Source organism: Neopsephotus bourkii, unplaced genomic scaffold (genome assembly GCF_033783945.1).
Source record: "Neopsephotus bourkii isolate Nb327-2 ecotype Australia unplaced genomic scaffold, CSIRO-AGI_Nbou_v1 NB_659, whole genome shotgun sequence".
NCBI classification, from domain to species: domain Eukaryota; kingdom Metazoa; phylum Chordata; class Aves; order Psittaciformes; family Psittacidae; genus Neopsephotus; species Neopsephotus bourkii.
In genome coordinates, this window is record NW_026901158.1 from 1,689,282 (window position 1) to 1,713,145 (window position 23,864).

The following is a 23,864-nucleotide window of genomic DNA, read 5'->3' on the forward strand; positions in this document are numbered from 1 at the left end:
GTATGTGAATGAAATGCAAATCTTCAACACATCTGTGATCCTTTCATCCTGGGAAGCAGGAAAGGCACAGCCATTTGCAAGAAGATCCCTCATTATGTGAGGATACTCCAGTAAAAGCTGGTTAAACCCCATAGAGGTTTAGTGATTACATGTTCTGTTTCCATCTGAGATTGTTCATTCAGCAAATACATCTTTTACATTTAGAAAAGTCCCTGTGGTCCCTCTCCAAGCAACAGGCCTGGCCAGAACACAGAGGGAGGGGATCAGGCAGAGAGAGCCCTACCATGAAGACAGCAAAGTGAGGTGGCCCTAGGGTACCACTTGTCACCTCTCCTTGGCCAGTACAGCACACGCTGCCACATCCACTGTACTGGGCAGAGCACCCACCGCCACGCCTGGTCCTCACCTGCAGACGTGGGTGCGCATAAAACTCATTGAGGAAGTCCATGAGGAGGTCGATCTTGAGGGAGCTGACACAGAGGACGACGTGCTTCTCCGTCTGGGCACGGTGGCGGCTGTAATTGCCTCCCGACTTCTGCCGCTCCATCCACAGGTAGACGAGCTCCTCGAACTGCAAGCGAAGGCAGAGAGCTGCTGTCCCCATCGGCAGGGCTGCCCGGGCGCAGGCTCTGCATCCCTCTCCATCCTCGGGCAGGGCTAACCTGGAGCGGCAGCACGACGAGGGCGACGCAGATCATGATGACGACGAGGAGCTGGGAAGGCCAGATCTTTGGGGTCACATCTCCGTAGCCCACAGTGGAAAAGGTGACGATGCAGAAATAGAAGGACTTGAAGAGGGAGAGCTTCTCACCTGCTCTTTCTAAATGCTGGATGCCACAGGTCCTGAAGGGAGAAAGAGCACATCACAGCGAGTGCTGCCCTGCCCAGGAGACAGGCAGCGCCTGTAGCTCCTGTTGAAGGCAGTAGGGGACCCTAGAATGCAACTTAAACCCATGTCCATGGAGGAATCTGTCTGTAACAGCTGTCAGCATCAGCAGTGGATTTATGTCACCAGCAGAAGTGATTCCACTACTGACACTTAGAGATGAAGGATTTATTTTGATGTGGCTGCTCACCAGAGCAGCACTGGGAAGTCTAGGACATGGCTGATGGGTCACAGCAAGTCCGTGCCATGGAAAACATGTTGAGCATCACCTGGGAGCTGCCATTGCATTGCAAAAAACCCCAAATCATGCAAGCAAGCAGCTTTCCCAGTGAGGCTCTGGAGAGACTCATCCCACGGGAAGGGCTCTCATAAGAGAGATGTGCTCCAGCAGGCAGGAGGCAGATCCTATTCCTATGCCACTGCTGTTGGAAAGCTGTATCACAGAGCCACCTCGCTACCTGCAGTTTCTAAGTGACCTTGCTAAACACAAGCATGACCTAAGTCATCCCGTACCCAAACTGTAGCCCTGTCACATCCACCAAGACACACGACCACGGCCCTAGCAGGCAGGAGGTGCCATGGGCAGGGAGCACTGACGAGCTCTGCAGTTGCATTAGTCATTCACAAGTGAAGATTGCCTTTATTGCCAAAGACTCATGAGCCTAAAAGCTTCATTTCCTGACCATTCAGCAGCTCAGTGGTATTAGATGTTTCAAATCCAGACCGAGGGAGCCAGAGGAAGCTTCAAAAAGCCTAATTTAAAGCTAAGTACCCAGCAGTGAGAACTGGCTCTTCTGTAAAGAGCTGCCCTTGTTGCTGGCAATGCATGGGGTAAAAGGGCCAGTTAATTAGCAGGAGCCCCAGTGGCCTATTACACAAATGAGCTCTTTGTGTAGTAGGCATCTCAAGTGGTATCGTGGTGGGGAGCAGAGCGTGGTCAGAACCAAGGAGTGCAATGGGTCCTGGTGAATGAGGCATCGCACACGTCCGAGCCTGTCCCTGCAGGAAACTGCTGTCCCTGCCCTTGACCCTGCAGCACTCACAGCCCTGCTCTGTATGCAGCACCCGTCTCCCTCCAACGCCTTCATGCACGCCATTAACAGGTTTCTGTTAAAACCATATAATTAGGGATGATGACTAGTTTCTACAATACACCTTCCACTAGAGCAGGTTGCTCCAAGCCCTGTCCAACCTGGCCTTAATTATAGGGATGGGGCAGCCACAGCTTCTCTGTTATGCTTTCCTCAGTGTGCACAGACCTCTCAGACTGAAAAATCAGGCTAGAAGACTAAAAGCAGAACCTCCTCTGACTTCCCACATCACCACCTTATGCCCTGGCAACGCCACCCCACCCCAGACAAGAAGATCTCACCCCACCTCCCTCTCCTGTAAGAGCCTGGCTCCATCAATCACCCCTAGGACACGCGAAGCTGGTTTCCCTGGGTGAAAAAGGTGGTTTAGGGAAAGGAAGAGCAACGCTTACCCCGTGAAAACAAGACACAGGAGGGTGCAGATCAGAATGAGCACTTGGTTAAACATCGCAGACTGGGTCCTTTGTATGGCTCGGTGTAGGTCGTTCTGCAAGGAGAGAGGGCTCTCACCAGCTCAGAGAGGCTGAGGGAAAGTACCCCTCCAGGTACCAACCGCTGCCTCGCTGCCATCAGCAGAGCCCACCCAGATGAAGATCAGGCCAGAATGTGGCCCTTGAAAAGGGATGTGCGCTCCTATGAGCGGGTCTGGGCTCTGCTGCCAGGACAAACAACCCAAATGGGTGCATGGGAACGGCTGGAACATCTCATCCTGATGTAATACCATATCCTGGGGACAGCCAGAGGCCGTCCCTCTCAATGTGCAGCCAACAGAATCAGTGTGGCTCTGACACCAAAGGGCTCCTGTTCCACAGCGGGTCACTGCACAGCATCACCAGCTGGCAGAGCCTCACCTCCCACCAACCCCAGGGCAGGTGAAAGGGGTGGGATGCATCCGGTCACTCACAATCATGTTCTCCAGGGCATATTTGGCAAGCCAGCAGTTCAGAAACACAGGAATAAACAAATTCCTCAAAGGAGGCCAGAATATCTACAAAAGCAAGAGTTAATCACAGAAAAAAACCATGCTTTTTACAAAAATAACCCCTATGAAGAGCCAATTTGAGCCCTGTTGGGAAGGATCCATCCCCAAGCTCAGCACTGGCCTTTCCAGAGGCTGCCATTGAAAGCAGCCCCGGCTGCAGCAGAGCAGGGAAGATGGTTTTTGGGGTAACACTCCAGAGAAAGTCATTATATTGAAGACAAAATATCCTGCCAGCTTTAAATACTACTTGGCCACACCCCCATTTTTCTTTGTTTCACCACCAAAACTACAGCACTTGTTAAACTTCCCTTAAAGCTGCTTTCAAATGTCACCGGGAAACACTCACCGTGATAATAAATGGCACCGTGTTGATCATCTCCAGGATGAATGAAATGCGGAAAATCTGTTCCCAGATGTTCCCCTGAGGAATTAGAGGCAAATAATAATTAAGGAAGCTTAAAAATCTGCCAAGGGACAATTAAAAAGCTCCCACTCTGCCACAGACCCTGCTAGATGGGGGAAGGATGCCAGAGGAGCCAGGAAGATGCTCCAGTTTGCTTGTGGGAGAGAGATGCAATGCTGGCAGCAGGCACACAGGCAATAAAACGTCCCCAAACTGCTCAGTCCTTTCTGCAGCCATGACATCCCTCTGTCCATCACTGCTGCTCCCAAAGCTGGGGATGCTGCATGCAATACAGTGCATAACACGATGCTGCATGCAGGACAGAGAATGAGAGTGAGACAGATCACTGGTGACGCAGGGTCTGAGTCTCTGCTGCCAACTGTCCCAGTTGAATCTGAGAAGATGCCATTTGTTAAGGTCACTTTTCTTGGCCATTTTAAGGGGCTTTGGTCCAAAGGAGTCAGTTTGTGCCTCTCCCTGTCTGCCTTGGAGCAGTGCCTGCTACCTCCGGCGGCAGCAGACCTCAGCACAAGCAGGAGCCCTGTTGCCAAGCTCAGCTCCAGGTCCTCAGCCTTAGGAAGCTCAACATGCGTCAATCTGTCCCCCATAAAAACAGCGAGTTCTGGTAAACAGGGCTGAATTTAAAGGAAAGTGACCCCCCCGCTCTGCTCTGCACAACACTTATCCAGCAGCCTGGGGGGAATGAGGGAGGAAAACAGCCCCGGCCGGCTGAGCCATCACTGACATAAGCGTCCTCTCAGGATGCCTCAGGCTTCAGACAGCTCAAAGGAGGCGAAATGAATTCACACAGGGGGATCTGACCCAGGCAGCGCATCACTGCCCACTGCCCCCCGCAGGGCACGTACCTTGTAGCTGAGATAGATGAGCAGCATGGTCTCCAGAAAGCTGATTAAAGCTATGCTGACCTGCAGAGACAGACACCAAAGGCTGCTGAGGGCTCCTGCCATGCAGCATCAGTTATCAGAGCTCCCCGAGCCCGCCCTGCCCTGTGTCATGAGGAGCCCACGGGTATCATAGATGAGGACCTGTTTGTTCGGGTTGGACGTGTGAGCTCCAGGATGCCCTGAGCAGGAGCTGACGGGTGCTCAACCCTCTCACAAGCCATTCCCCAGCCCGTTATGGGTACAGCTGCATCCAGGCTGGGGAGGAGCTGAGCCAGCCTCATGGTTTTATCTTCCTACAGCGTTCCCTTTCCTATCCATCCCAATGATTTTCACCCAGGTGCTGTTCTCCCAGCAGAAGCCCCAGCTCATTTTGTGCTCACTGAAGATAACCCATTGCCCCTCGTTGTTTCAGCACAGGATGCACAGAGACCTGCTGGCTCCCCCGAGGGGTGGGCGCTCACCTGCACAGCCCACAGCGGCGTTTTCCTGTCCACCCAGAAGATGTGTGACCTGCATGGAAAAATCAAACCAGATCTAATCTGTAGCCCAAATAGCAACGCTCTTACCCCCACCAACACTAATATGAAGCCATCATCGAAGCAGGATCCAGCAAAGGACTGGCACTGGTGTTTGTTCCTTAGTGCGGTTTGTTCAAGCAGTAAGGAACATTTTGTGTTAATGCATAAGTGCAGCATTCATGGCTGCACAGGGAATAAATCATTCCCAGGGGTACAGCCACAAGCACTGTCAATTGCTTCAGTCCTGGGATGCTGCTGTGCATGCCTGGAGCAGCCCTGAGACCAAGAAATGGCCCCGGGCAGCTGCCAGCAGCAGCCACATCCATCACTACATCCCCGACCCAGGCAGAGCCGGACCCCAGCACCAGTACAGCTCTCGACTCACCAGTTTATCTTTGTGGACTGGTTGAACGCGGTGTAATTCTGTTTTTCACATTCCCAGCTGTAAGAAAAAGGCAAAGGAAGGGAAAGCAGTCAGTGAGGGGGAGGAAGGAGCAAGGGTGCTGGTGTTGAATCCCCAAGGCTCATGGGGTGCCCTGGCTGCTGCATCCTGATGCTGATGGAGACCCCAAAGAACACTCCCATGAATTCAAACACACATTGGTCCCTATAGCAGGGGCTATAGCATTCCCTGTGGCCAGACCCTATTCTGCCATGCACCCTTAAGAAAGGGAACTTCCCCAAACAGCAGCCAGGCTCAATCATTCAGGGATGTGCATCTCTGTCATGCTTAAACCTCACAGGTCTGAAGCCACATTTGGAGCACGAGGATGTACTTGGTAGTACTGCAACCATTGCAAAAAGAAGGTTAACTTGCTAATTTTCCTCTCTCTTAGAAAAACCCCACTTTGTATGGGAGCTAAACAAAGTAAGGACACATTAAAAATAGGCTTACATTGAAACCCTGAGCAAAGCTGTTGTATGTAATCATTTGTCACCTCAGGGATTTAAATGGCACAATGTATTCATTCCCCAAACACTTAAATGGGATTTAGCAGAAGTGTCTTCAAGGGCATCAGCATTCAGAGAACACTTGCATAGTGATGCACTGAAGTCATGAGCCATTGCCTGTATCTGAAGGCCACGGTGCAGCCCCGATCATCAGAACCAAACAGCATTCGAAATGAACATCACACTGAATTTTCCCAGCACCTCTTTGCTGTGCAGGGCCAGTGCAGGGCCACATCCACAGGGCTTGAGCAGGGAGCAAAGCCTTCCAGACCAGCAAGTTTGCTAAAGTACCAATTGAAACAGAGTGAGGAAAGCCCCCCATTGCGCATCTTCACACCCGCTGTAAGCACCCCATCCACTCTCAGCACTGCACGCACTGGGGAGCCCAGTGGCGTCACTGGCACTCACCAGCCTATGCCCTCCTCCGGGTTGTCGAGCAGGACACGGACGATGTACAGGAGGCAGGTGAGCAGCTTCAGGGAGAAGTTGAAGAGCCGGATCCTCAGGCCTGCGGCAGGGAGAGCACAGCGTGGGCCAGGCAGCACAGCCTGGGCACCCCACAGCACAGCCCCACGCACCGCAGGACCCCACTGAGCCCCATGGGAGCACACAAACATTGCTCATGCTTTGCATCATACCCAGTGTCAGCCAGGAGACCAACAGAGCCATAAATAACCATGAGTCAGCTCCTTGCTGACCCCAATAGATGTGAGACACAAAGGAGGAGCTGCTGGAGTGTATCCCCCTCATTAGCAAGCATCCATTAAAAAGCATCAGACAGCAGGGCCAGGGCCCCACTCTGCTCCCAGCTTGCATGAGGGATGGCGAGCAAAAGCTGCTGCTTTATCCACAATCCATCTCCAGCCAGTTCATCGGGTTGTTACTCAAATTACAAGTGAGAAATTCATCACGTTTTCATTCAAAACTTCCCCGTGGGCACCCCGTTGCCTGCGCTCCAGCTCTTCACCGATGCAGGGCGGAAAGGAAAATGTGAATTTGTAAATTAAGGAGCAGACTCCCTCCAGACAGCTAATGACAGCTCGGAGAAAGGCAATAACAACACCATTAGTCAAGTGGAGGCTAATCTGCAGCGAGTGGGTAACTCACAGCCTGCCTCGGCTGCCCCATAGCCACTGACCTCCTTGCATCATTGGCATCACAATGGGGATGTTTGCTCCCTGACCCCCTCCCAGGCACCTCTCAACACCCATCCTGCTCCTGGCAATTTGTCCCAACTGGATTCCATGCTGTGGATATCTCCAGTGCACAAAGGTGGCAATCAGCATCCCCGTGCAACCACATCCCTCAAACCATGTTGGCCAACACCCAACAGAAAGGCCAACAGGGCTGAGGACACCCTGGTTAACAGCCACCAGCAGATGGCAATGGCTTCTCATCCCGCAGGGACAGAGCCTGGCTCTCGCAGCTGGGGCAGGGTTTGGGTTCTCCCATCAGATGCTCACTGCACACACGGAGCACTCACTGGATCGCTGGTTTTTGATGAAGAAGAGCTTCAGCCGCTCCTTGAAGGTGTTTTCATTCACATAGAACTCGACCTGCACCCTGTGGGGGAAGCACCAGAGGAGCATGTCAGTGGGGTGGGCAGGTTGGACCCGGAGCCCCCCAGGAACCCCATCTCCCCATCCCAGCTGAGTGACCCCCCCCGAACAGCCCACAGCAGATCCCAGGCTCCACAATACCAAATCACTGTTACCACCAGCCATGAACACCAAGACGTGGTGCATCAATGACTACTAAGGATGCAGATGTGACCCATGGGCCAGGTATCCTTTGGGCTGAGGGCTTGGCTTTCATTCACAGGCAATGAGCTGGCATCAGACTTGCAGACTTCTCCTTTCCCACGTGCTTTACAGCATTCAAAGCCTCTCAGAAAAGTGGAGCAGTCTCCCCAGCAATGTTCAATCTGCTCCAAGCCCCTGTGGCTGCATCAGACCAGGAACCAGTGAGGGTGATGTTCCCTGGTACACCCATGCCCTGGCTCTGCCCAGGTGGGAGCAGCATTCAGCATTGAAGCTGTTAAACAACAAATCTGAGCTAAAAGGAGAAAAAAACCACCCTTTGTTGCTAAGAAACCACATTTGGCCATTCCAGAAAAACCCAGGAGCTGACAACCAACTCCAAACATCACTTGGCATTGGGAGCTGCTGGTGACTTGTGGCACAGGAACAACACCACGGTGAGAGCCACACGATGGGGCACTGCCCAGAAACCAGCAGCGAGGAGCCACAGGTGAAGCTGAACATGGCTCATCCACCATTGTGACCTTCTTCATCTTCAGCTGCTCCAGTCTCCAGCACTGACACCCATATGCTTCCCTCCTGCTGGTCCCCACATGCCGGGTGGATGCTCATGGCTGGGGAAAGCCTCACCAAGGCTGCAGGTTCCTCCCAATGGATCTCAGCAGGGTCTGGGATCAAGCATACCCAGATTAATGGTGTTCAGGCCAACCTGGTCCTGTTCAGCTCGTTTGCCACCTCCTCTCCTATTACTTTACAAATGCCTTAGGCAAACTCACTTGTTCATCCTAGGCAGGGTTATAAATTACACTCCTGTCTGCTAAGTGCAGGCAGAAAGGGAATGTTTCCTGATGTCTCAGCTTCAGACTCTGAGCAAGACAAAGTCTGCTCATTACTGTTACAGCTGATAATGGAGTTAAATGCAATATAAATTAGCCATTATTCCCCCTATTTCACTGTATTCAACAAGTCTCTGAAGTAAGTGCTACTATTATTGCTATGTTTTTAATTGCTTGGAAGAGGTCATCAAGATCTCATTAATCAGGCCTATTACCAAGCCAAGGCATAGACCAGTGTGAGCCCATTCACAGTGGCGGTCATTAAACCTACCACTCCCTTTCATTTCTCCTGTGCAGCCCCCATGCACACACGGTGCTGGCTCCAGCCACGCGTGCTGCCTGGCACACAACATGGATTGGGATTTACTGGAAAGCAGCTGCTACTCGCTCTGACAGCAGAGGGATAAGCAGGTATGTACTGTGGATGCATGAGGAGCTGCAGATTGGGAAGGGGCTTTAGGACACCCTCATCGCTCCGGGGATTCAGGTCCTGGTACCCACCGGTGACCGCTGGCATGTCACAGCCAAGCTGACAGCTCCTGGGGACACCGACTGGTGTGTAAAAAGCACAGCACATGCTTGAGAGCTCCTCAGAGCTTCTTGTGGAGTTGCTTATCAGGTGGGAAAGTCAGACTTGATCTGAAGAGCCTGGGCTTCAGCATCTCCCTAATGCTGCTGGGGCAGCTACAGCCTGAGGGGTCAGTGATGCAGACCCATCTCTGGCTCTGGAGCTGCTGCAGGCAGAGCCCAGGGGCTCTATGCTGTGCAGTCACCTTGTCCTCATTGACAGTGCTGGAGAGGAAAGAAAGCAGGAGCCTTACCAGGGAAGCAAACACTGCATGTCCTCCACAGACCCTGTGCCCTGCCTGGGACCCTTGGCAGGATGTCACCCACCGAGCAGCTCCGTACCACAGGTGACAACAACCAACAGTGGGGCACTCACCAACCTCTGTTAAGACATTTGGCATCTGTGCTGGTCACGATGCCAAGAGGAAGGATGCCCAGGTACAGCTGGCAGCACTCAGCAACCCCCAGCAGGACATTGCACAGCATCCAGTGAAGAAAACGCTTCACACAAATGCACCAGTGGCAGCAGCAGCTGTGGGGCTTGCCCAAGAGCACACCTCACCCCAAACATCCCTGGCAGCCCCACAAACGGGAGCTGAGCCTGCATCTCCCCTGCAGCCCTGATGCTGGCAGGGACCAGACAGCACCAGGGGCCTTTGCATGGAACCCAGCGCCTGCTCCGCAGCCAGTCCTGCTGGCACAAGAAGGGAGCAGGGAGGAGGGTGAGCAACCACAGGGACCTTGTGGCCAAGAAGGCCAATGGCATCCTGGGGTGTATTAGAAGGGGGGTGGTTAGTAGGTCGAGAGAGGTCCTCCTTCCCCTCTACTCTGCCCTGGTGAGACCTCATCTGGAATATTGTGTCCAGTTCTGGGCCCCTCAGTTTAAGAAGGACAGGGACCTGCTGGAGAGAGTCCAGCGCAGGGCAACTGAGATGATGAAGGGAGTGGAGCATCTCCCTTATGAGGAAAGACTGAGGGAGCTGGGTCTCTGTAGTTTGGAGAAGAGGAGATTGAGGGGTGACCTTATTAGTGTATATAAATATATAAAGGGGGAGTGTCACGAGGATGGAGCCAGGCTCTTCTCAGTGGCAAACAATGAAAGGACAAGGGGCAATGGGTACAAACTGGAACACAAGAGGTTCCACTTAAACTTAAGAAGAAACTTCTTCTCAGTGAGGGTGACGGAACACTGGAACAGGGAGGTTGTGGAGTCTCCTTCTCTGGAGACATTCAAAACCAGCCTGGACACGCTCCTGTGTAACCTTATCTAGGTGTTCCTGCTCCAGCAGGGGGATTAGACTAGATGATCTTATGAGGTCCCTTCCAATCTCTAGCATGCTGTGATGCTGTGATGCTGTGATACTGTGACCACACACACTGAGGAGTGAAGCAAGAGGATTTATGAGCTTTGGCTCAACTAGCACGATGCCTGAGGAGCAAGCAGCCATAACTGCAGAGCTTCATAAGCACAGCTTTAACACACAGTAAAACTAATAATTTCCAAAGCCGGGTTTGGCAAATGATTTATCTGAGCCAGGGCATAAATCAGCTGCCCCAGCTCCTCACAGCACTGCACACACAAGCTCATTGCTCCTTCTCCTTATTAAAAATGTCCAGAAATGCTAAGAACTGGCCTTCAGCTCCGTCATGAGCTCTGGGCGCTCCATTCATCAGAGTCCCTGAGGATTAAATGCATTGAGGAGAGGGAGACTCGAGGGAGCACGATTCCTCTCCCAGACGTTCGCCTCCGTATCAAAGGAACAAACAGCAATATAAATCTCTGTCGCCAGACAGATGGTTTGCTGATCTGGAGCGCCGCAGCCCACCTTGAGACTATGAATATAAGCACTGATGGATAAAAGAACTGAATGATTAGAAGAGATCTAACTTTTTATGACAAAGCGGCCCACGTATTCATCCATCTTAATGGCTGCAGGAAGAAGAAACATTTGGAAAGCAACTGAAGCAGGTCATGGGGAGGGGGAAGGGGGTGTTTATCAGTGCAAAGAGATGAAGGAACAAGAGAAAGTAGGAAGAACATGTTCCTGTGCAGACAACCTGCCCTTGGTGCTAAGCGGGCTGAGCCCCTGGACCTGAATGGGTGTCTACAGCCATGGCCCTACCAATGCCCTGCTGAGGGTGACCATCCCATAGGGCTTCTGTCTGCAGGAGGAGGGAGCGCAGAGCAAGGGCTCAGCATGATGGGGACCAGGGAGCTGCCGTGGTCCAGCACCAGCACCCGCTCTGCAGATGTTAAGCCAAGTTAAGCCAACACCTCAGAGCTGAATGAGTGATGGCTTTCACCAGGCAGTAGCAACCACCCAGAAGTATCAAAGCTGCTCTATTTCCAGCTGAGGGAAAGAGATGATACCATCTAAAACATACCCTTTAATTTAGTTGTCAAGAAATTAACTTCAAAAGAAAATCAACTGTGTTAACACCCTAAAGCACACACCCCGACAGGCTCTGCCTTCAGAGCAGCTCAGACAAACTGGTCCATTCAAGCTGTCCCCTCCCTGCTGCCAGGGCTGAGCATCCCTCCTGACAGCAGAGCACCCATTCTGACAGCAGAGCATCCCTCCCAGCGGCTGAGCATCCCTCCTGACAACCGGGCAGTGTGGAGTCAGCCCAGCCCAGGCAGCGCCAAGGGGCACAGGCTCTGCAGGAAGGGAGCAGGTATCATCCCATTCCCCCTGCTTCGTGCTGGCTGACCCCTCCAGGCCACACAGATAATCATCACAGTACAAGTCTGGTTACAAGCCCTCTGCTTGGAAGTGTAATTACCGCTATTACGCGCTTCATAACGCCTGAGCAATTTCATCTTTGCTCTGTTATTTATTGTACTTTTTAAATCTAGGATTAGGGGCAATTTGTTGTAAGATGATGAGATCCAACAAAAAGACAGAATAGTTTGTTCAGAAAAGTGCAGGATGCAAGACCAGGATGAGCACAAGACAAGAAAAAACTTGGCATCTCTCTGCAGCCCCAGTCCTTGTTCTCACACTCTGGTTGGGTGGGAAATGCTGTTCTTGTCCCAGGAAATTTCTCAAGAAACTTCATCATGTAGTGAGATGTAAAAAAAGACTCTGCTGAGATATTTTTTGGGGGAAAAAATACCAAAAAAAAAAACCCCTAAGAAACCAAAAATAACCCAGAAATCTCTGCAATCTGGTGGGTGCCATCACCCACCCCTGCCAAGGCAGCACAGCCTCAAGTGAGATCCCGCTTCATCCCAGCGCTCCAGCTCAGCCCAGAGGACAGCTCCGTATGCTCCATGCAAAACCACATGGATCAAATACATGAGGAATTTTGGCTGTGCCCAAGTCTGGAATTAATGAGATGGCCTGGGGGGTTCATCAGGGATGGGCTGTGGGTACCAGGTGCAGCTTGAGGCTCAGACACCTGCTGGTGACAAGCACACAAACTACCCAGGCTGGTCTCCAGCAGCTGCCAACCCTCCTGACCTCCTTCAGAGATGCTCGCTGCTTTTTTCCACCTTTCCTTAATGGCAATTTTCTACCTTTCCTAATGGCAACAAGCATTTGGGTACTGAAGCCACAGCGAGACGAATGACACCAAGCAAGCTTTGCCTATTGAGCACCACCTCCAGAATCTATGTGTTTACCATCCTCAACCTCTCCAGAGGATGCGGGACAGCTACAGCTCTTCCCACCGGAGCTCCCAGCTCACCGGTGCAATGAGCTGCTCCCGGTGCATGTTTTGAGATGGGAAGTGGGAATAGTACAGCTGTGAGCGCAGAGCAAACCCAGGTGCCTGCCAAAGTGAAAACAGGGAACAGGCTGCCCCCACGCTCAATAAGCAGTAATTGAACAATTACTCAAAGGAGGAGGGTTGTGGGTTTCAGCAAGGCTCTACTGGCTCGGCGCTGGTGAGCGTGCAAGAAAGCAGCTTCAGAACTGCACAGGGATGCACAGCTCCTGGGGGGACATCTCCTGTGCATCCCCACTGTCCCTGCATCCCCCCCATGCACCGTGCGGGACCAGCCACAACAGGGGCTCTGACAATCCCCATACATCCTGGAAGCATCGAGCCTCAAGGTGCTCAGCTGGCCCCACATCAGCCTCTCACAGGCACCACTGCAGCCCTGCAGGATCCAGGCTCCCGGTCAGGCTGCCTGGGTGACCCATCCGGACTGATGCCACAGCTCCCACAGAGGCAGGGATGAGTTTGCTGTGCTGCTCGGGCTCTGGGCAGAGCACATGCAACTTGAGACCCACACCGATGGGTACCCTGCACTGGGAACCAGGCTGCTGTGGCACATGTTGCCCCAGGGCCAGCACAGAAACTTCTTTCTTTTACTGTGGGAATAGAAGGAGGGAAAAAAGCCTCTCCTGCTTTATTACGGAGTGATTCTTGCCCAAAGAAAGGAGCAATAACCCCTCTGCAGCAAATTAAACACAGTGGGATGCAGGTAATGGCATCCTGGCTCCAGCACTAACACCGCAGTTTGATGTTTTGGGGATGAAAAGCAAGCTCCAAGCAGCCACTTGTGGAAAAACTCTGCCCAAGACCACTCTTGGCTTCACACAAGGGCTCTGCTGAGCTGGGACACAGGCAGGGGCCAACCCAGGCACACACTGCGGGAAAGGCTTCATGAACCTGTGCTGATAGAAAAGAAATCTGCCGCTGGACTTCTTTTTCCTATCTTATTAGGGAGGATATTGCGCTGGAAATGGGATTTTTATCAATTCCCTGTTCCCTGGAGGCAGCGATAATCCCTCTCCAACCGCATGCAGCAGGTACAGAGCTCATTTCAGGCACCAAACAAAGCACTGGAGGTTCCATAGGCTGAAGATCTCCCCATGCAAATGCCCTCAATACCTAAGAGCAAGTGGTGGAGATGCACAGCAGGGCCAGCAGCACAGCAATGACCCAGCAGCACCCTGCACTCCCGAAAACATGGGTTTGGCTCTGGGATGAAGCAGGACACGCTGCTCCATCCCAGGCTGCCCCAGGCTGGGAGCCTTAGCTCAGGGCTTCAGTAAAGGAGATTACAACCCAGGAAGAGGAGAAGCAACGGTAACACACTGCTTTGTTTGCCTTATTGTGTCACAACATTGGAGATTGAAACTCATGAGTCTGCTCCTATAATTGCTTCTGCTGATGAATCTCGATTGTTTAATTAGGGTCTGTGCATGGAGCTCATCGTTAATGGGTAATCACCAATTTGCTGCCAAAGATATCACTTCCTCCCCAAGAAACCTGTGTGTCTCTGAGTGCACAGCCCTCCCCAGGGTGGGAACCATTGCTCTCTCAGAAGGGTTTGCTGGTGCCATGCACAACTCCTTGGTGCCAAGAGCAGTGAAGGATGAATCTCATGCTCATCAGCTCCCTGAAAAGCAGAACAATCTATGACCAAGGCCAACCACTAGCCTTGGCAGCAGATACTGCCCACAACAGAATCACAGAATTGTCTGGGTTGGAAGGGACCATTGAAGGTCATCCAGGCCAACCCCGATGGGGGCATCTTCAACTGCACCAGGTTGCTCTGACCCATATCCAGCCCGGCCTGGAATGTCTCATCTACCAATACTTGGCTCACCGGACACCATGCACGCATGCACCACACAAACACCCCAAGCTGGAAGAGGTTTTCACTCTCTGGAGAGCACAGTTGGCTTTCCCCCGATGGAGCAGTGCCGGTGGTGCCGCAGCAGCCCTCATCCCCTCCCCGCAGCGCCGGCGCGGGGCAACGCATGCGGTGCACTTACTGTGAGAAGGAGGAATCCACGCTGAAGTCCTCGGCGTGAGGCCTACAGAGCGAGAGCATCACAGGAGGTGAGGGAACGTACAGCTGCCAGGCAGGAACACAGGGAATGCCAGCGCCGAAGGGACAAGCGACTGCCCGAGTGCTCGGCCAGGGGTCGATCCGTGCCTGGGATATGTCCCCACTGAGGTCCCAGTGATGCTCTGGTGGCTTTGCCTCTTTACGGACTCAGCTCCATGGATAAAAACCTTTTATGCCTTTTTTCCTTTCTATGTTTCTTTTAATGAGCCTCACACTCTGCATCGCTGCTCTGTCTCAAATCAGTGTCACACTTTGTACAGAGAAATCAGATTTTGAAAGGTGCTGGTTGGGGTGTTTTTAGGAAGCTAACATTGTGTTTCTCCTACGCACACCTTCACAGAGCTGGTTCTACAGACACAGGTGATCACCAGAGAAGGGATAACAAACTAAGAGAATAGAAAGGAATGATGAGGGTAACATGGGGGGTCACAGGAGGGGGAGGAAGAAGAACACAGAGATGTACAAGAGCAGTGGGAGGGGAAGGGGCTGTGCTCGTGTACTGTACATCCCACAGGCACGCAGACACACAGCAGCACAGTGCTATGAAACAAAGCAATTCCAGCTGCGAAGGAAAAATACCTGTTTGCACAAATGATGCTCTCTTCAAGACACATCATCCCCATCGAGGACCATGGTCCCCATCACCATCAATGACCACGGTCCCCATCACCACTGGTGCTAGCTGGGACTGCCCGAGTCCTGAGCCCATCCCTGCCTCCCAGTGCCCAGCAGTGCCGCGCTCTCTCCTGTCCTTATTTAACATGAGTCAGGGTAAATGAGACATATAATCAAAGCACAGGGGTCAGCTGCAGCACAGGAAGGCTTTCTCTTTTATTTTCCTTTGTGCTTTATGAGTCCACAGCACTCCAGCATAGCTCAAGCTAAATAAAAGCAATAAATTCACATTTCAATTAAAACACGAGTCCAAAGGAAAGCTAATTCATCCCTCAGCTGCAAGGCACACACAGCAGCCTCCCCGTGACATGATTTACTTTGCTACTACTCTTCATTTATTATCTGAGAAGGCTGCAGGGAGGCGCTCATCACCCCAAAGCTGAAACGCCTGCAGAGAGCACAGGCTGTGCCTATGGAGCCGCCATCCCAGGGGACACCATCAGCAGGTTCCCCCCCAGCATCAGACCCAGGAGACCTGTGGGAGATGATGGGGCCTTGAAGGAGGGAGACAAGGGAGCTGGTGTGGGATGAGGAGGTGCTTCTGTCCAGACAAGAGGCTCCAATGCAGCCCAAGAGGCTTCTCTGCCACCAAGGAGCCAAAGTGCTCCTTCAAGCAGCCCAGCACCCCTGGTGCTGCTCACCCAGCTTTGCCCACAAATAATCCACATGAAAAAGAAAGCCAATGACCTCCCATCCTCATAGAATCATGGAATAGTTTGGGTTGGAAGGGGATCTAAACATCATCTAGCTCAATCCCATGCCATAGGCAGGGACACCTTCCACTAGAGCAGGTTGCTCCAAGCCCCATCCAACCTGGCCTTAATGTATGGGAATAAAGCTCAAACTAGGTTTATTAATAAAACCTAGTTTTTATGAAGGAGGTTGAGTCCTCCAATCACTTCCCCCCTGCCCTGCTGATTGTTATCTTGCTTGTGCACCCATCACAGAGCAGTAAGGCAGTTCATACCCCAGTGATCTCCGTGCCCCCATCCCAGGGACAACAAGCCCCAGGTGGGTCATCATCCCATTTATTAATGACAAAGAACACAGGCTTCCTTCAGCTGCAAACCAGAGGCAAGCGCAGGCCTGGGAAGGAGCTGGCCAGCTCAGCCTCCCTCCTGCCAAATTGGATTAGCACACATTAGCAGCAGGGGCTGCGCGAGCCCCTCCACTCGTGTTTCATTTTGCACAGGAGCTTTTAATGCCTTGCAGAGGTGTTTATGGGAAAGAAACAGCAAATTATTTGATTTTCTCCTAATACACTGCCAGCTGGCAACCAGGAGCGCTGCACAAACAAGGGCTCATTTTGGCTGCAGGTCCCCAAGGTAGAAGAACACTCCTGAAAACCAAACAGCAACGGCACATTTAATCATACACTCACAACGGGAGTAAACACCTCACTCACAAAAAGGCACCATGAATAAAAGGGACTCCAAAGTGATGGACAGGCCATAAACCTCATCAATAGCAGCTTTGATCACTCTGTGCTATGGTTAAAGTACATGTGATGAAAAGGTGCTCTTGGCTTCCAAATGAATGAACTGATCAGAGGGGGAAGAAGCAACCCTGGGATGCTGCACTGAAACCTCTCCTCCTTCCCACCAGGCACCCAAATTCTCATAAACAGTCTGATTGCTGAGAAAATAAGGCATTTTTTTTTTTGAAGAAACCTAAAAATCACCCCAAATCTCACCTGAAAAAGCTGCTTTCCTGGTAACAAAAACTTTGTAGAAGTGCAAGCCTGAGCAGCGCTGCCAACCCAGCTCCAGAGCGGCTGTGCAAGCATCCTCCCTCCAGTGCTCCTCAAGCATCCTCCCTCCAGTGCTCCTCAAGCATCCTCCCTCCAGTGCTCCTCATCAGCTCCACCCCAGCCTTTGTGCACTTGTCTGCAGTGTCACTTACCTGGCAGTTACTCCAGGTTTCCTGCTAGAGAGGATTCGCACAATGGCACGAACCCTTTTGTGCACAGTCTCCCTTGGAAGGAAAGAGTAGATTTACAATACACAGAATTAAAGCTATTTAACAGAGCCACAAAGGTTATGCTGGCTTTTAATACACTTGAAATAATCTACTTAAAAGTCACTTTCTTATTTCATCCAGATCTGCCTCCCTGAGCATCCCTGTGCAGACAAACCTCAACTCATCTCATTGCTCCCATGGAAGATAACTACATCACAGGCACTGAGCCCAACCTCCCTGTCCAGAGTCCATGGTCTGGGAGAGAAGTGCTGCACCTGGACCTCTAACCATTAAACCAAGACACTTGGCTCCTGGCTGGCAGCCCGCCTGTACCAGGGTGCTGTGGGATCTGGGTGGCATTTATCCCATCTGCCTCAGGCAGATAATTTGAGGTTAAATACTGTCCCTGTGGTTCACAGAATGGTTTGGGTTGAAGGGACCTTAAAGCTCCTCCAGCTCCAACCCCTGCCACAGGCAGGGACCCCTTCCACTGGCGCAGCTTGCTCCAAGCCCCTGTGTCCAACCTGGCCTTGAGCACTGCCAGGGATGGGGCAGCCACAGCTTCTCTGGGCATTTCAAGTGCTCCAAGATGCTCAGATGGAGAAGAGAGCAGCAAAGCACAGCAGCAGCTCAAGCTGAGCTCCCTCCCAGTGAACTCCCTGCCAGCTCCGTGCCCTCACTGCTCTCTCCTGACTTTTCTGGGAGGTATTTTGGCAAATGAAAGGTATTAAAAATTCACATCTGGTCCTGCATTCCCCATTCAATTTACAGCCATCGTTTCCAAGCCAAGAAAAGAAATTACCCTTCACTAAAAGCCCCTGGGAGTTACAAAGGCACAAGTAATGACCTGCCAACACCACACTTGGCTTCAGGTTGCTAAAGGACCACTTGCAAGTTTCAGAGGCATTTTGAGACCTGGGGCTAAAGGGCACTGCATCCTGCATCCCAGAGGATAGAGCCCTCAAACTAAATACTGTTTAGCCTTCAGTCTCAAAACATCTCCAAGAGAGGGGCAAGGCAGGGGGTTAAAGAGAACTGAGCAATGTAATTGGGAAGGGTACCCAAAGCAGTGTTCATCCTCTAAGACAGGAGATGCACCACGGTTCCTACCATATTGACAGTGAGAAACTCATCCCCCAAAAATAGCCTGATGTGAGAAGGACAGATGGGAGGAGATGAAAAAAGAAAGCGAAGAGGGGGAGAGGAGGAACGAGCAAGAGGAAGGGGAAAGGGAGATGAAGACGCACGCATCCTGCTTGCAAACACAGGGCTGCCCATCTCCCTGCGTGGAGCAGGGATGACCCCAGGGATGCGACTCCAGCTCTAAGCACCCCCAGTCTGGAGGAAGCCCATAAAAGCCCCCGACTGCTCCAGCACACACTGAAGCTGAAGAAGAGGCACATGAAGAAACCCCCCCCATCACTGGCACGGGAGATGCCGTGCAGGCAGGCAGCGTGCGGGCAGTGCGAGCGCGGCTGCCTCCTCCCCAGCAGGCAGCACATCAAGGTGATGTGAGTCACAGAGGCGGTTTTCCTCGGCATCCCTCTGCAAAATCTACATCACAACGGATATAAAGTTTAGAAACAAACAAGGAACGGTGCCAAACCCCAGCGCTTCCCGCTGCAGCAGACGCACAGCCCAGTGCCCGGCAGCTCCCGGCGCTGCCTGCAATTACCTGCCGGCAAGTTTTGGCTCTCCCAGAGGAGGAGGTGCTGCCAAGGCTGGGCACAGGGCTCCTGGGCAGAAAGGCCCTGCAGATGCTGAGGCAGCTCTAAGGCATCATTCCTAATGAGCTCAATGAGTCGCTGCGGTCCTGAGCCTTGCAGAGGAAGCATGAGCTTGGAGATCGGGCTGCAAGACCCTCCTGTACCACAGTCCCACATCACCCAATGGCTGGTGGCAGCATCCTGCTCTTACCGCAACGGGAAAGCCTTCACCAGGGGAGGAGGAAGGGGCAAATCCCCATGGCCTGATGGGACCTGATGGAAATGAGCAACCTAAAATAGAGCAAAAGCCCAAATCTGTGTTTTGAGTGCAGGAATCCTTAGCTTAGGTGCTTCGTCTGCATATCAGCACCTATATAGGGCACTGAGATTTTCAGCGGTGCTGGCATCTCACCAGCAGCCGTGGGAGGAGCCTTCAGGCTTCCAAAACTCAGCCTGCTCCCCTCAGGAGGCTGCTACGGTGCTGCCAGCTTGGGGATGCAAACACGTTCTGCCAAAGGGTGCCTGGGGACAGGGATTTGAGGGATGGGGACCACACATACAGGACCAGCCACTGACATGCATCCAAAACGTGCAGGAGGGAGCTCAGAGCTGAGCCCTGGGGGGGACACGGTGATGTGGGTCTTGTCCCCGTGCAGAGGAGTGGGTACAAAACAGGGAGGATGAGCAGAGCTCAGGGGTCCAGCACAGATCCAGGACAAGCACAAGAGACAGCCAGGCTCAAGCCCCCATGCTGCAGCCTGGGATGGAATCATTGGCTGTATTATGAAGGGCTCTGTCTGGTGCAAAGGACTCCTGCTGTCAGCTTGCTGTGCTGGCAGCCGGCATCTGGGATCATTTCCTGTTCATCAGGATCAAGCAGGGCGCCTGCATATTGCCCTTATAATGGATGCAGCAGTTGAGCACCCTGCCTGGTTTTTGCAGTGGTCCTACACTGGAAACACGCCCAGCATCACACAGCAGCACCCACTGCTACTTGGGAAAGAAATGCCCATGTTAAAAGGTGTGTGAGCAGTGACACCTCCCTGTCTTTGAGCTGTACAACGGTGACTGGAAGAACAACCCAAGGAAATTACACCCAAGACTGCAAGAACAGGTGATGCTCAATGAGCACCTTCCAATGGGGATGTTGGGCATGGACCTACAGCAGGCTGGGTGGCTGGATCCCAGCTCTCAGAGCAGCCTACGGTTCAGTTACTGTTGGTGAAAGGCTCAGAGATGCCACCCTCCAGCCTGGGCAACCACCACAGAGCACCAACACCCTGTCAGCAAACAGCCACACAGCGAGCCCTGATGTGGATTCAATGCTCTCCATACAGAGATTCCCAGAAACACTTCCCTGTGAGGGGCTCCCAGCCCAGCCTGAGGGAAAGTGGATCAAGACCAAAGCACTTTGTAAGTGAAACGCTCTGGACTGCTTGGGCTCTCTTTCAAGTCTTGTCCATGAAGGCTTAGGCAGGGACCCTGCCTGCAGTGATGCTCATTCCTGCCTGCCCCAGGGACGCACGGCAGCCCTGCCTTCACACCCTGACACAGACGGTCCCAGCACAGAGAGGTGCAGGAGCGAGCTCTGGCACAGAGAGAGATCCTCCCATAACCAAACCAATACCCCCAGGTGTCAGCACCTCTGCTATAAACCCTCTGCAGGCAGCCAAGAGCAGCAGCAGCAGAATCCAGGCTGGACTGTGCGTGTCGGCAGGCGCAGGGGAAGTCCCTGCAATAGCGTCCCTCCTGCACGCAAGCTGAAGTGGGGAAGCAGCTTATGATGCTCACTGCAAACAGAGGCATCTCCCAGAGCTCTTTGCTGGAGAAAGCTGCTGCTAAAGGAACTATAAGAAGAAAAAAGAAGTTAGCTGCTGCTTGTCCCCCCCGGTGAGGATTCAGCAGCACAGCATAGCAATGGCTCGACAGCAAGGGGAACTGCACCCGGGCACTTGCTGCTGTGGAGAGACCATCACTGGGAAACCTGGCTGCAAGGCCAGACTGGTTAGAACGGTTTCAGTGGCCACACTGGACCTTTCCGCTGCTTGTGTGTGGGTGTCGGGTGATGAGAGCACATTTAGCAGGACCTGGCTGCCTTCTGCGGGAACAATCATCACCAGAAACTGCATTTTCAGACACATTCGGGTGATTCCTCACTCCCTCGAGTGTTTTACTTCCAAGAAACATTGCATTAACCTCGCCCCAGCAGAGTGCTGCTATTTGTCACCGAGAGGCTCCAGGCACCTTGCTTGGCTGTAACACGGCTGAAGCAAAGTCCCATTTATTCCTGCCAAAAATACCTCAACCTAAGAGACAAGGCAAGGCTGCGGGAGGTGGGAATGTGCAGCCTGAAGGAGAGAAAGGAAGGGATTAATTGCTGCCCTTGGCTACCTGACGGGTGAGGTGTAGTCAGCCTCCTCTCGGATGCACGCAGGAAGAGGACAAGAGGGAACAGTAAAAGGAAAACAGGTACAAGATGAAGGGAACAATCATTCATCCTGAGAGTGATCAAGCCGAGAAGCTGCGACATCTCCAGCCTGGGAGATGCTCAAACCTCAGAAGGGCTGGTCCCGAGCCAGATGCACCAGCTTTAAAGTTAGTCCAGCTTTGGGGTTGGCTCAGAGCCCTCCCGAGGTCCTCTCCAACCCCAGCTCTTCTGCAGTGCTCATTTCCTGCCCCAAACCTCACAGTTCAGGTTCCGGCCATCGGGACTCAGCAAACAGGACTCAAAGAGACACGGGTGAAACATGGGGCAGAGAGGGGACACACAGCCCTGCCAGCTCCTGGCCCTCCCAGGGGCTAGGGCATTGCTTCAACACACATTACAGCATACACTGTTCGCAGTCCCTTCAGAGGATCAGTGTGCCCCAGCACAGGCAGTGGACACGGTTTCCTCCGCTTCCAGCAGAGCTGTATAAACAGGACACGATTATCTTGTAAAAGTGTTTGTGTTTTTAAGGCCACATCTCCTGCACTACAGAGAGCTCACCCCCCACGAAACGGGATCCAAACACATATTTACATGTGCTCATGCCTGCCAGCAGCTTCCTCCCAACCACAGAGCCGCCCGATGGAGAGCCCAGTGCAGCACTTGGCTCTTCTGTGGGTCTGCTCCCTATCAGATTCCACCGCCCCAGCACAAGCCCTATGGGACCAACCTGTTTCAGGAAGAACCCATAAGGGAAGGACTCAACCTTTCATGGCTTGCTCCAGCCCCATGATTGCTGTGTGCCAGGGGAGTTTTGGTACCCAGCCAGGAGAGCCTGCCCTCCTGGGATGCTGCCCTGACTGCATCCCCTTCTCAGAGCAGCCCCTGATGTACAGCTCCAAGCATCTTCAATGGGAGCCAATTCTATGTAAGCAGACAGGGCTGGTCCCACCCTGCCCACAGCTCTCCACCCACAGAAACTGCCCCCAGGGCCAGCCCTGAACTCCCCTTTTTTGCCTCCAAAAGTGGAACAATACATGGCTGTGAAGTGGTTTCTCTTCAGAGAACTCAAATCCTTTCCTTCTGTTTTGACTGAGAACCCCTAAAAACTTTGAGATGCTGCGATGACTAAGAGGCAGAGTAGGGAGATAAATAAAGTAAGTGAGAATAAACTTCACTGGCTTCAGTCATGGAGAGAATTCATTTGCATCCCTGAGAACATCCTGTATCACAGCATCTTCTTCCACCATCACCTGGCAATTTCACTCCCAACTCCCAGTGACAATTGTTGCTGCTAACTTGATAACGTCACTTCTGTCTGGCTTTGGAGGAGACGAAGCATCTCAAGCACTATTCATCATTTCCTAAGCAATCTTCCTGCCTTTGTTGCTTGCATATGCACTGAAAGAGAAGTGCACAGATCTTAGTCTTAATAGCCAAGTCAATTGTTGGGAAGCAGCGCACAGAGCACGAGGAAAGCCTGGCAGTTGGGAATTGACACTGCCAGTGCCTCTGCCCACTGCCAGAGCAGTGTAAAAGTGTTTCATCAACCCCTCTACCTCTCAGACTGCAGCAAAACACTTGAGATTCCAGTGAAACCGGGTTATTTTATGAAGCCCGGAGGCATGCTGGTGTGCTCTGCACACTTGGCATGCTGACAAGAGTCCACTAAACCACTGCAGCTATGCGATTCTGGGAATTGCTGTCCCCTGCCCTCCCCAGTCCAATGATGCCTTGCAGCATCCCTCCTTTGTGCCATGCTCTCCACCAAGGGGTAAGGAGGGTCAGGCCTGGGATGAAGGCTCGGCTCCCTGGGCAGGACCCCACTCTTACAAGTTTAATCACAGCTGATTAGCGGTGGTTGGGATGAGTTTGGAAGAGTCTCCCAGCTGCAAGTATGACTCTTTTTCTAGCCCCAGTGCATCTGTATTTGAACACTGGCCCTGTTATGAGGGGTACATCAACAGTACCTGAAAGGGCACAGAGGGGAAGCAAAGGCTTTGCCAACAGTAGTATTTAGGACATGCCTTCAGAGATAGAGGTACCCCCAGGACAAGTCCATCTTTGATGTCTTTCTAAAGCAATGAAAGCAAGACACAAAACCAGCGCACAGGCAGCCTGATCAACACCGGGACAAGATTCAGATCCCTTGTCAAAATGTGCTAAGACCACACAAGCTTCAGGGATTCAGCTCCAACGCACCCACACGATGCCCATTTGCAGCTTGCCACACGTGTAAGCCTTTGCCTCACGAAGTCAGAAGACAATGACACACAGGATCCAAGCATCTGCTCACCAGAGAACCGGCATCAGTGCCATCTGGAGAGCTGACACCCTGCACACCAGACCAAGACATCATGCACTCCTGTTCTGCAAGTACACCAGGAC

The 23,864-nt window shown here is 52.5% G+C and overlaps 1 protein-coding gene across 17 annotated transcripts in view; it reads right to left on the reverse strand.

Moving 5' to 3' along the window:
• The window catches only part of KCNT1 (potassium sodium-activated channel subfamily T member 1), a 75,863-nt gene that overhangs the window by 15,579 nt on the left and 36,420 nt on the right, over positions 1 to 23,864 (reverse strand). For 13 of the 17 annotated variants that reach the window (XR_009725291.1, XM_061352452.1, XM_061352448.1 and 10 more), the window contains 10 exons: positions 7,220 to 7,299; positions 6,145 to 6,244; positions 5,171 to 5,227; positions 4,729 to 4,777; positions 4,229 to 4,288; positions 3,306 to 3,380; positions 2,882 to 2,965; positions 2,370 to 2,464; positions 663 to 843; positions 407 to 571 (listed from right to left, as the gene is read on the reverse strand). Coding sequence is in view for 16 of the 17 variants with exons in the window: in XM_061352452.1 (XP_061208436.1) it covers positions 407 to 571; positions 663 to 843; positions 2,370 to 2,464; positions 2,882 to 2,965; positions 3,306 to 3,380; positions 4,229 to 4,288; positions 4,729 to 4,777; positions 5,171 to 5,227; positions 6,145 to 6,244; positions 7,220 to 7,299 (946 nt within the window). In the remaining variant the exon portion in view is untranslated. Of the gene's footprint in view, positions 1 to 406; positions 572 to 662; positions 844 to 2,369; positions 2,465 to 2,881; positions 2,966 to 3,305; positions 3,381 to 4,228; positions 4,289 to 4,728; positions 4,778 to 5,170; positions 5,228 to 6,144; positions 6,245 to 7,219; positions 7,300 to 14,631; positions 14,796 to 23,864 lie in introns of all 17 variants that reach the window. The other 4 variants (XM_061352456.1, XM_061352458.1, XM_061352449.1 and 1 more) reach the window with 2 other exon arrangements.